Below are 13,406 nucleotides of genomic sequence, written 5' to 3'. Positions count from 1 at the left end.
TGTCCAGCGCAGATCCACTGAGCGCTCAACACAGACAGCATCGTCAGAAGGAAGAGCGCAGGGCACCTCCCCCACCCTCATTCAGATCTGGCGTTTGGAATTATTTTGGTTTTCATGTGACGTATGACCCTGAAGGTAAGCGAGTCATGGACTAAAGTAAAACAGTATGTTGGATGTGCCATGCAATGCTCAATTACATTGGTGTGAACTAGTGTGTTAGCGCAGTTAGCTCGTTAACGTGTTGGCCGTCTAGCCCCATGCACGGAGCGATCGGCGGTAGCTCGTTAACGGAGACTTGCCGTGTTGTGGCGTTAAGGTCATTTCAACGAGATTAACCTGAAAGCACTAGTGGGAACACAACGAATATGACTGCACATTTACGCCGACATCATCCTAGTGCAAAGACAAGTGGAAGCAGACAAAAAAAAGCAAGCATGCTACTAACTTTAGCCGAGTCATTTAGACAGCTGTTAGCACATGATTCTCCTTATGCTGCTGAGAATATAGCCCAGAAGAAGCGGATAGTATAGCTTTTATTTTGGAAAGAGCCATTTCTCTGTAATAAACTCTCTTTTCCAAAGATGAGTGATTCCTCAATCAGATACAGGGCTCGCAATATCGCTAGCCCGACGTCCCGGAGCTAGCGATTTTTTCAGTCGGGCTACCAAAATCTATCTCTTCCCTGCCCGTCGGGCTATTGTAGGAAAAATATATGTCAATGCTTTTGCATTCTTTCAGAAATGTAGCTGGGTAATTATGTCATTGGCATCGGTGATCCACTGTCAATATGTGACATATTGAAGTCGCGTTTGAATTTGCGCTTGTTTTTTTGCTTTCACTTTGCAATCGTGCGAACTGTGTATAGAGAGCGACAGCACTGATCTGTGAGTGATGATAATTTGTGCACCAATTCCTCTGACATCGTCTTATTAATCGTTAGCTTACTATGCAAACATGACGCAGCAAGCTTAAACATGTGAGAGGTTGATCGCGCAGAGAATCGCTGAGCTTATGTGAGTGCGCGTGTAAAAGCATTTCAGTTCTGCTGAGCCAAATAAGACAGGTCAGGGTGAAGAAGTGACGGCCAAAGAAAAGCTTACCACAAAACGGAGAAGTTATGACAAATCAGACTATAAGGCAAAAAGAAAGTGCAGCTTTATGGTTTCATGGACAAAAGAATTTCTGTGGCTGCAATATGACGAGCTAAATAACCAGGGCTGCACATAAGTGGTCCGCAGGTGCGCATTCGCTGTCAAAATAAAAAACACGCACAAGGGTTAGGGTTAAATTTAAAAACTGTACTTTTGAGTTAAAATATATATTTATAATTTTAATAAATGACAAATTAAAAATGCATGAAAAATTTTTTGTATCGAAAAAATATCGAACCGTGACACCAAAGTATCGAACCGAACCGAGAATTTTGTGTATCGTTGCACCCCTAATATATATGTATATATATATATATATATGTATATATATATATATATATATATATATATATATATATATATATATATATATATATATATATATATATATATATATACATACATACAGCACAGGTACAGATATGAAATATTATATCACAGAGAATATGACTCCAGACAAAGACTGAGGTGGGAGCAGAGGCCAAGTCAGGGGTGAAGTCTCACTGTGTTATTCACTGAGAAACAGAAATGAGTCCAACAGTAATACAAGTTTTTCTTCCTCCGCTATCAGGTAAAAGCTACTACTGCTTATGTACTGTTTTCATTTTGTGAGCATCTGAGTGTGTGTGCTGATGTGCGTCTGTGTGTTTGATGTTGCACAGGTCACACGTTAAGTATTGTGTTTGCATTTCTGCAAAGCAGTCCAAAGAACAGCTAAAAAAAGGATTCTTAAATATTCTTTTGAGCTCTCAAAGTAAATCAATAAATCTGAAAAGGGCCGCGCCGACAGGATCGTGTAATAAATATTTTTTTCCTCCGCAACGTGGAAATTAACTACTTCTCACCGAAAATAAGAAAAGGATCATTGTGAGAGAGTTGTGAAAATTACCAGTAAAAGTGTGAAACTGAAAGTAAGCAGAAAGCACACTACAAGACATGCATGTGATCAGATTTGTGCAGCTCTAGTACAATAGAGTTCGTGACCGATCATCTCCATGCGTCACTGTTCAGTGAATCATTCACAAATGCATGAAGCAAAGACAGAGCATAAAGGGACGATGCAGGCAATGCTCTTTGGATTTCAAAGTGTTATAAATGTAACTGTCAAGATTTTTTGCTGGGGTATTTTCCCTTGCCAATTTGTCCTTCTTCGCATGCGTATACTGGGCCACATGTGTTAGTGTATCTGCGTGTGTGCACAATGCAGAACAAACTTCCAAATGTCATGTTTACTTTGTCTTTAGATTGCCACTCCATAATTTGATGTGGAGGAAATATTTTTGAAAAAAGAAACTAATAATGTTGGCACTCACACAGACACGCTTGCACAAAGATGCGTGAACAAACACCCATGCTGAATATGTGGCCAAACACACAGATTGTGGTCAGGACGTGTGCTTACAAATGACCACTATTACTTGCATGCAAGCTCAGACAATATGCACACCGACTAATGCGTGCTCGCATGCTCACACACAAGTGTGCCTGAGACACTCACACAAATGTTGTACACATGCAAAAACATATTTTCTGCACATTCAGGGAACCTTGTACCCCTGTGAGACACAGTGCAGATAACTGGAAGACTAAAACAGCATTTGTGTCAGCAGAGACGGTGAACAAGACCGTGAAAAACCACGAAAAAGAGAGAGGAAGGAAGGAGAGGGCAGCTGTAAATATTCACACAGCTACAAGGACGTAAGAGGAACAAAAGGGATGAATAACACGCAAGGACACCCACATATAGTATATATGTCATATAGTACATGCAACAGAAATGTGCAACTGCACACTCACAAACACACACACATAAAGCTGACAGTCCCACTAGTATTTATTATAATAAGGTTTCCCATACACTCTACAAACACTTTATTACGGACACCTTGTTGGTACAGGGTTGGACCCTTGTACTATATATAGGTCCTGGAATCATCCCTCAGATTGTGATGCTATCGTATCTTATTGATACGATAGCATCCCACAGCTGCTGCAGCTTTGTCTCCTCCACACCCATGATGTGAATCTCCCCTTCTTCCACTTCCCAAAGGTGCCCTATTTGATTGAGATCTAATGACTGTGATGGCCATTTGAGTACAGTGAACTCATTGCTATTTTCAAGAAAGCAGATGATTTGAGCTTTGTGACATGGTGAGTTAACCTGTTGGAAGCAGTCATCAGAAGATGGGTACACTGTAATCATAAAGGTATGGACATGGTCAGGAACAATACAGGTGTAGGAGATGGTGTTTAAATGATGCTGAATTGGTGTTGTGAGGTCCAGTATCCCCAGTGGGGTGACTGTAGTTCAGGCGGTAAAGCAGGTCATCTGGAGCAGGATGGTTGGTGGTTCAATCCAAGGATTTAGATGATCCAAGTATCCTTAGGAAAGATACTGAACCCCAAGTTGCTCTCTAATGCATTCATCACAATACCAGTGTGTGTGAATGTTAGATAGAAAGCACTTATGTGTGGACAAAAAGTGCTCATATTAATGGGTGTGAATGAATGAATGTGGTATAAACCGCTTTGAATGCTCAAGTAGTAAAGCACTATATAAAAACCACTCCATTTACCAATATCGCCTACACCATTACACTACCAGCAGCCTGAACCATTGATGCAAGGCAGGATGAATCCATGCTTTCATGTTGTTTACATCAAATTCTGGCTCTACCATATGAATGTTGCAGCAGAAATGAAGACTCATTAGACCAGACAAAGTTTTTCCATTCTTCTGTTGTCTAATTTTGGTGAGCCTGTGTGAAATGTAGCCTCAGTTAACTGTTCTTAGGTGTACTGTTGCTGTAGTCCATCTGCTTCAAGGTGTCTAGCATGGAAAAATTGGTTTCCATCTGAATGGAAAACATGGCTTCCATTCAGAAGTGTTCTTCTACATAACTTGGTTGTAACGAGTGGTTATTTGATTTACTGTTGCTCTCATCAGCTACAAGCAGTATGGCTACTCTATTCTGACCTGACATCAACAAGGTATTTTCATCCAGAGAACTGCTGCTCACTGGATTTTTTTTCTGTTTTTTATAAACCTTATAGATGCTTCTGCAGAAAAATCTCAGTAGGTCAGAAGTTTGTGGAATACTGAGACCAACCAGCCTGCAAGGCACCAACAACCATGCCAAGTTCAACATCATTTAAATTAGCTTTCATTCTCATTCTGATGTTCAGTTTGAAATACAGGAATACATCTTAACCATGTCTACAAGCCTAAATGCACTGGGTTTCTGTGATGTGGTTGGCTGATTACATATTCGCTTTAAGGAATAGTTATTCAGTTATTTCTACCATGTGAGTAACTTCTAGTCACTGCACAGTCTCTAAAATCAGCTAGCTTCTGAAAATATTTCATTGAGAACACAATATTAAGAGCACAGAGCCACAAAGGCACGCCTTTACATTTTTTATATTTTTTGTGTGGATTCTTCATGCATTCTGTGCTGCCAGAAGTGGTTTAAATCAATCTACGCAAAAAGCAAGCTGACACTTGCAACAAAAGTTTTTGTCCTCAGATGACATTAAGCGTGTGCCAACTGCATAAACGCACAATACAATCATCCGGGAACAAGGGCCTGTGTTGTACTAGTCCTTCCCAACCCATCTGGTCCATTCTACCTGTATTCTGACTGATACAGTGAGATGAAGCACCTTCAGCAGGGCAGGCCAGTCTACCCTCGCCTGCATCTGCAGTCAACCTCAGACAAGCAATCATACTTCTTCTCACAGTTACCTGTCACTTCATCTCAACTTCAGAAACACACACACACATTCTCAATTTCTCTCTCTGCCTGGTTAAGGGTTCTGCCTCAGTGACCAGGTACAGACGTCAGAGCAGCTGCCACTGTCTGTCTCTTTCCTTTACAAGAAGATACATAACAGTCCCAAATACCACACCGCAAACATACAGAAACCAGACAAACAATTTGAACCTCAGTGAATCATATTCACATACAAAACAAAAAGGAGAAAAAACCCCCACTATTGTTCATGCACTAAGAAATATGAGGCGCTAAATCTTTCAAGTCAAAGATAGCACAGACCAGCACATCTGTCAACACTCAGACATAAAACTCAAAAGAGATGAAGCGTTTAACACACGCTGCCAAGCGCCCACCCTGCTGAATTGGTGCATACATTCAGATTTAAATATATGTGTGCACACACAAACAGAAAAGGACAGTTTCAAAAAGGAAGCGGTGTTGACAGCTGTGAAACTTGGAGACAAAACCAGACAAGAACAGCCATTCACACAAACTGAGATGTTTAGAAATCCTTCTCCAAGGAAAAGACCGGAATAGCACCAAAGTGAAAGGAAAAACCAGGACATGCCACCCCAATTTCTAAACCCTGTAAATAATGGAAACCTCTCATTTGGTCTTTCAACTCGTCCCATCCAAATGACAGAAATTCTTCTCTTTCTCAACAGTATGAAAGGACTGAGCCCCCCGTGTTCAAGCGTTGCAAAGATCCAATAATCTCGAAGTCAATTCTCTCACTCGTCACTTTATAACCTTTTTTTCTGCTTGCCTGCTTTATCTTTACCAAGTCTGTGATAACTGACTGAAACAGGGTTTTTTTTTTTTAACAAATTAATGCTCTATGTTTCTGGATATTTGTCTGTATTAAATAACATGAGAAGCTACCATGATGTGTAAGATGTAAGAATGCAACTATGTTAAATACGAATCCCAGGAGCCATTCACCAATATAGGACGTGAATCTGTATCATTTAGTACATGGTAGTGGGTAGTCAAAGAACCCATGCTAAGCTACAGTACAGAACAACTAAGCCGTGTCAAATGAATCTCAGTGGACCTAAAATATCTGTGGTCACAGTCTTTGGCCCAGTTTTAGCAACACATGGGCTGGTTGTCAGCAGCACATTAGAAGCTAAGATCCTTACCCATAAACCAGCGCCATCAGGGAAGTGTGTGATCGACATCAGTGAGTCAGCCTGGGATCACAGAAGGTACAGACGCAGCCTCCGAAGCAGAGTTGTTCCAAGTTCCTCGGTACGACTCTAACAACCTCACTGCCAAGCATGTCGAAAAACAGTGCAAAAAATTGTTTTACATGGCATTCCTGCTGGCAGCTACGAGGAACCTCAGCAGTGTTGCCCTCATGAAAATGGTTTCTGTTTCAAAATTTCTACTATACAAATATTTCACTTTTTGCAAAAAAAAAATTTGAAACCAAAAAGACATCAAATACTTAATAAAACAAAAGCAACTTTTGGCTGCTCCCTTATTCAGAAGAGGACGCCACAGTGGGTAGCTCCACATATTTGACTTGGCAGATTTTTATGCCAGATGCCTTTTCTGACATAACATCTATGTGATTTGTGTCTCCGTCCAGGATTGAATTGAGGATCTTTTGCTCACTAGGCAAATGTAAGCAACTACACTATCACTAAAAATGATAATAATATAATATACTATAATAACAACCTGTAGCCTCAGACTAAGTGAAAAACATAAACAGCACTGAAAGTGCTATGAATGGTGATCGTGCTGAGAGACAGAGAAAGGTAACTGTGCAAGACATCGTTTGAACCGGGATGAACCAGGCTCACAGACAAGGGAAAGAAGCCAGCATCTTTGACTCGTCTCTAATGCTTGATGTACCAGTGGATGCACTCTGACACACTGCGTGGCTAAAATTCAGTGACACCACAGTGAGGACTTAATTTGGCTGAATAAATCACCAAAGAATACAAATGTGCTTCTCTGGTAAAGGTCACGAGGTTGAAGTGTTTGCATGTTTGCTTACATAGCCGGAATACAATGATAACACTGAGAACTGTCAGCTATTTACTGAAGTTTTAGATAAATGCTGTGGGTTGACCTTTCAGTATTCAGCACTGGAAATACATGATTTTAATTAAGCACCACAGATAAATGAACTGGGAAGGTTCAGAGTTTTTTAAAGACTCCAGTGGCATCAAAATATATATATACATATATATTATACATATATACCAGACCGGTCTCTCTCATTCCCTAACACACACATGAAGAACCAATATGAACTGCCATCATAAAGCAAAGAGACATTGCCATGCAGAACACGATGCAGTGAGGGCCAAGAGGCAAGCGGACTGCCCCCCCCCCCCCCCCCCCTTTCCCTCTGCATGCTGATCATTAGAGAGACAAAATGGGAGAGAGACAGAGTGAAAAAAAGAGAGACTGGCAAAGCAGTAGTGCCAGCTCCCCTTGCAGCTCAATCACATTTAATGCCTGGATAGAGCAAGATGAAAACATCTGCCGGTCACTCCTGCAAATATCACCCAAATAACGGCAAGTCAGTTACAGACCAACAGGTTCTCAGATTAGACAGCTGAATGGTATGTGATGAATGGTTGGTGCTTTTTTACTCTCTGTCTTCCTCTTTTTCTCTATTTGATATGCATCTCCCCTTGCATGTCTAGTTTTCCACCTCTTCCCCTCATTCCATCTTCAACAGCAACAAAGAGATTAAAGAGGGATTACTTCTGACATGTCAACGTGATGCACCCGGTGGGCATACTACTTTTTTATTTTTCATGTTGACCTAAGTCAATAAGATACACACACACACACACGCACACACACAAACACACACACGTGGACTCACACAAGCCGAGATAGAGCGACGGCGAGAGAAAGTATCTCCACTATTGGCCTCTACTTAAAATAGTACCACCTTCTGTGAGTTACAGATCAAATCACAATGCACCTTGTGTCTTCTAATTCCATACCCTTGCTTATGTACCGTTTCCAAGATCTGCTGTAAAAGTGAGGATGAGGATGGATATTTTAGAGAAAAGAAAACTATGAGCGAGAGAGGAAGAGTATCATTTTGTGTTTCTAACTTTTAGCTGTGATTGAAAGTACTAGTATCTAGTAGGGAAATAAATAAATAAACTAGGTGGACAGGAGATTGAGCAAGAAATCACACTGCCCAGCTAACCATCTGCACTGAACCTTCTTCCATAAACGCATACATAGATAAGCTTGTACCCAACTGAAATAACAGCCCATAACAGACTGCACAGTTCTGCTAATTTCAAAGCATTTCTTGCCCAGGTTTCCACTGTATTGTAGATTTAACATACTAAAAGCTGGAGTTATTCCCCTAACTTTGTTCCCTGCTGTGCAAAAGTTGCTGTGCAAAAGTTGTAAGCAACTGTGAAAAAATGCTGTAAACAAAGAACGCTTTGAGAAATATAAATGATTGTTTATTGGTCCCAAATGTATTCTGCAATGACAATGACCCCAGACATACAGCCAAAGTCATTAAGAGCTATCTTCAGTGTAAAGAAGGACAAGAAGTACTGGTCGTGATGGTATGGCCCCCACAGAGCCCTGATCTCAACATCATCAAGTGTGTCTGGGATTACATGAAAAGACAGAAGGATGTGAGGAAGCATACAGCCTCAGAAGACCTGTGGTTATTTCCCCAAGATACTAGGAACAACCTACCCGCCGGGTTTCTTCAAAAAACTATGTGCAAGTGTACCTAGAAGAAATGATGCTGTTTTGAAGTCAAAGGGTGGTCACACCAAATATTGATTTGATTTAGATTTTTCTTTTGTTCATTCGCTGCATTTTGTTGATTGATGAAAATAAATGATTAACACATCCATTTTTGAAAGCATTCTTTGTTTACACCATCTTATACAAACATATATCTATATATATATATATATATCTATATATATATCTATATATATATATATATATATATATATATATATATATATATATATATATATATCTATATATATCTATATATCTATATATATATATATATATATATATATATATATATATACATATATATATATATATATATGTCGAAATTCCCAGTCGGGGGCCGGTCTATCTACATCTATTTATCTGTTTAGTTTACAGTTTGGATTTGTTGAATTTTTGCAGTTTTGCAGAAACTTCATCTGCAAAAAATGCAGATTTTAACAACTAACCAAATCCCATTCTCAGAAAGATTTAAAGGGTAATACGTAAGCAAATGACTGGGTTTCGCATGCCAGTTGTAAAACACTGGGTTTAAAAATGATTGGCTAGAGTTTATTCCAAGAAGACAATGAAAATTTGACACCATGTCTGAAATATATGAAGAACAGAGAACAGCAGGTTCTTGCCAGCTACAGTTCCAGTGGCTGACAAGTGTAGTTACCCAAATTTGATCTGTCTTGTTTATGGTGAGCCTGAAAATGTCTCTGATTTAAGCACGTTGCTAGCACTCTTATCTGAAGAAACTTACAGTCAGCAAGCAGGTAAAAATTTGAACTCTTGCTGTGAGACACTTGCAGAACATGAACCTGCTGCTGTGATCAAACCATCACTCATGGGGATGAGCTGCCTAACTGCTGCCACCTGCACAGGGCAGGAACCACAGCACACAACCCCAACTAAGCTTCTGTGCACTTTACTGACTTTACAGCACTCAAATTTATGTAAAACTAAATTTAAATCAGAAACAAAAGGGAGGTTTTTGATCTACTGAGCAAACTATACTCAGTATTGGCAGGTTCCATTCTCTGCAAATTACTAGAATATGCATTTGCTGTCGACAAGACAAATCCCATTCGTTTTGCCATACTGCTGTTGTAGTTCTAATGTGGAGCATCTGCTTGGTCCATGGCCCAGAAAGGACCTCGAACTCAACCAGTGATTTTGGAAACTGCACTCAGTTAGCCACAAACCTGGCCTGGGATCAGCGCTGTAAATCACTAGGGTTTAAATGGATCAGGGTCTTCCCTCCTTGGCAGCATAATACTGTGAGATAGATGGTTTTAAGTGTGTGTGTGTGTGTGTGTGTGTGTGTGTGTGTGTGTGTGTGTGTGTGTGTGTGTGTGTGTGTGTGTGTGTGTGTTTGATTAATTAGAAAAAAAAGAACACACTCTGTGATTATTTTCTTATGAATGGCCATAACACAGAGGAAAATTGCTTTTTACTATATTTTGGTACAATACTGGTACAATATCATTCGTAAGATCAAAACCCATTGACCTCAGCACTTATGACATAAAAGCATTTTTTTAAACCCATATAAACTGGTAATTTATTTGGGCTCTATATTGAAGCAAGAGTCACACAGTATAGAAGTCACACTCAGGCATAAACAGATGGCCTAACATAGAGTAAGCAGTTTTCCAAAGGTGTGTGTGTCAATGGATCTGGATGTGATCTTGACCATGCACTTCGAGTTAAATAAAAAGTGGACAGATGCTTATCTTTTTGCATGTGTATGCTCTCTCTCGCTCTGGTCTATCGCATTTTCGAGGCCACCGAGTTGTGCATCGAATATGTGTGCCCACCACCACCTCGCGTCCTCATCTCATCCTGCAAGGCACGCTCTCCACTGTCAACTCTCCCCCTCCCTCTCTCGCCCTCTCTCTCTTTCTCTCCCCCTCCCACTCTCTCCCCAACCTATAGGAGCCGGAGGTGCTGCTACATCGACTCAAAGTGTATGCTCCTTGATTTGGAAATCACTCTCAACGCAACAGTGCCATGCTACACGGGTGGTGGTGGAGGGCAGAAAAGACATAAGGGCAGACAAAACCTTTTCTTTTCCTCTTGACACTGCAGTAGCTCGCGAAAGAAAGGTGACAGTGCCCCGTGCTCCAGGAAAATCTATAAGTGGAAAATTTCCTACCAGCCAGGATAATCTCTCTGACACGCAGGGCAACATCACGCCATCCAAAACCACCTGTTTTCCGCGCACGCTGTGCTCAAAGCAAGACAAACGCTGCACTCTAAGGGTAGACTCTTTTCTGAAAATTGTCCGCCTTTAATGTATGTGTTAATATATGCCCCAACTATATATATATATATATATATATATATATATATATATATATATATATATATATACATATATAACAAACCCACTATGGGTAGACTAAACAGAAAATGGGTTTATAAATGCAACTGATTTTCAGTAATGCCCTCAGCACTAACGCAAACTTCATTTGTATGACGCATAGCATATCTCCAGGTCATCATTTTAGCTGTGGAACAAAAGGCTAAAATTCACAAATATTCGCACTGAAATCCATTTGAAATATATTGTCTACATCCTGAATGCACTGAGTTCATTAACAAAGAACTCCACTTTATGCCACAGTGCGCCAAAGATATCGCCAGCGACGCTGTGATTTAAGAAGCACCGCGCATAGCAAGGCTGAAACATCCCGTCTGTTTCCTGAGAGACTCACAGAGAGTCTCGTTCTGGCTGCGATTTAGAGGAGGAAAAGCGCAGTAACTTACCGATGTGAATGATTGAATCCGAGAGTGTCGACTTCCACTCCTGGCTCCAAAAAACGGCAACGAGCAACACAGCCGATATAACTTTCATTATGTCCAGAAATATTTTCCCCCAGAAACCGAGAAAAACTACAGCTCTCTGCGCGAGAGCAAACTGAGTTAAAATCCCGAAAACAGAAGCTTCCTTTTTTAGTCCATCTGTAAGGTGGTGAAGGAAATTCCCGGTGATCTCTGTCTTTATGTGTTCTCTTGAGAGTGTAATGCTTGCCTGTAGATGAAAAGAGGAAGAGATTCCTGGGTAGTCATAGACTGGTGCCCTGTTGAAATTCCTCCCAACATTAAATCATGTTCTGGACGAGTAGAGACGTTGAGCCGTGGAGAAAACAAACCGCATCCAAACGCCGACGCGTTAAAACGAGCTGACGGGCTGGAGGTTGTGGCAGCTCATTTAAAGGAATAAATCTGTAATCATTTGATAACGTGAGAGGAAACCTTGTTATCTTGAAAAGCAGGTTCTGTTATAATGACTCGAGATCCCCAGCCTCTCAGACCTGGCGACGCAGTTTCCCCCTGCACCAATCACCAAACCACCAGCAGCAGCAGCAGCAGCCTCAACGGAGCAAGCCAACGGCCAAAACTTCCATTTATCCCAAAGGCTGTCTTTTTATTGTTCCTTCACCTAGCCACCGTTTAACCACCACAACAGGCAGAGCACCTTGACAAAACCCAGCAGCGACTTTTGACAGTCAATACAAGAAATGATGAAAAGCCTTGTCACATGGCATTAACACGGAGAGGTACCATATTCCGGAATTATCTGTAGCTTCCTGAAGAGATGAGAGAGAAAGAGGAGGGGGCTCTAACACGTATAGTATAGAGAGCTCCAAAAGCCACTATTATTTTCTTCGCCAGGAGGGGGGAAACGTAGGCTGGGCTACCAGGAGAAAAATTAACCGAGGGTGCGCGCAGCGACACTCCCGCGGTCCGCACTCCGTATGCGGGTGTTAGCGTCGGCCCCAGCAGCACGCGCGGTGGCTGGTAAAGAGGAGGTATGCTGCGTCCGTGAGGGGTGGGGGGGAAGAGAGAGGGGTGGGGTTGGAGTGAAGAGAGAGAGTGAGAGAGAGAGAAAGAAAGAGAGGAGGAGACCCAGGAGAGAGATAAAGAGAAAGAAGCGGCAGCAACTGTGAGCAGCAGCAGTTGCCAGCCGGGGCGCGCATCTACTGTCTGGAATTACCTTGGTGAAAGACAGATGAAATGTGAATATCAGGGAGGGCGGGGGATGCAGAGGGGAGTCTAACGAAGAGACAGACAGATGAGGAGAGGGGTAATCTGCTCTGCCACGGGCACTTCACTCAGCCGTTGATAGCTAACCCCCTTGTACAACAGGAGGTGGTGATGGGGATGCCAGTTTCTGTGCTGTATGAGGTTATCCGTCTCATCAACTGGACACTTTTTACATAAAAAACATTTCCATTAACTTTACCCTGCTGTGATGTTTTGTTTTAACGCGATCCTGTCTTTTTTTCTGATCAGTTCACTCAGTCACACCGCATCCTTGGAGTTGTCTTTCATACATTTCTATGTCCGAACTGGTTTCATTTCTCTCTGTGTCTTGTAGTTAGCTTAGTTTCCCCACAGTTATTCCCACCACGATTTACTACTCTCTACTCTGTCCTCCTCTGTCGCCCTTCCCTGCCTCCCTGGAAAGATGAAGTCCCCTGTGTTGCTCTTAATCTGCCCCAGACCGTGGATTAGAGATTATAAGGCCTGGGAACCACAGGCTACTACTGGACTGACTATTTTATACGCATTCAAGGAATGAGGGATTAAACTGACAACAAAACTAAGACTGTCAAAGTTGCTCTCTCATGTCCTTGTTTCATCCCATTGATTTATTATTAAATGTTTATATAACCACTCACTTTGTATTTTACTACTACTTCTCTTCCAAAGTGACCTGTCTCACACCTGG

General features: G+C 41.4%; 1 protein-coding gene across 4 annotated transcripts in view; it reads right to left on the bottom strand.

The window, feature by feature from the left end:
* The window catches only part of grid2 (glutamate receptor, ionotropic, delta 2), a 558,936-nt gene extending 546,324 nt beyond the window's left edge, over positions 1-12,612 (bottom strand). For 2 of the 4 annotated variants that reach the window (XM_004547246.6, XM_076890935.1), the window contains exon 1: positions 11,438-12,611. In XM_004547246.6, the coding sequence (XP_004547303.1) occupies positions 11,438-11,525 (88 nt within the window). In that variant the 5' untranslated portion in view covers positions 11,526-12,611. Of the gene's footprint in view, positions 1-11,437 lie in introns of all 4 variants that reach the window. The other 2 variants (XM_004547245.5, XM_004547244.5) reach the window with 2 other exon arrangements.
* Between the last annotated feature and the right edge of the window lie 794 nt (positions 12,613-13,406).

The sequence above is a fragment of the Maylandia zebra genome, linkage group LG12, assembly GCF_041146795.1.
Source record: "Maylandia zebra isolate NMK-2024a linkage group LG12, Mzebra_GT3a, whole genome shotgun sequence".
NCBI classification, from domain to species: domain Eukaryota; kingdom Metazoa; phylum Chordata; class Actinopteri; order Cichliformes; family Cichlidae; genus Maylandia; species Maylandia zebra.
This window is presented reverse-complemented; position numbering and strand designations above follow the sequence as displayed.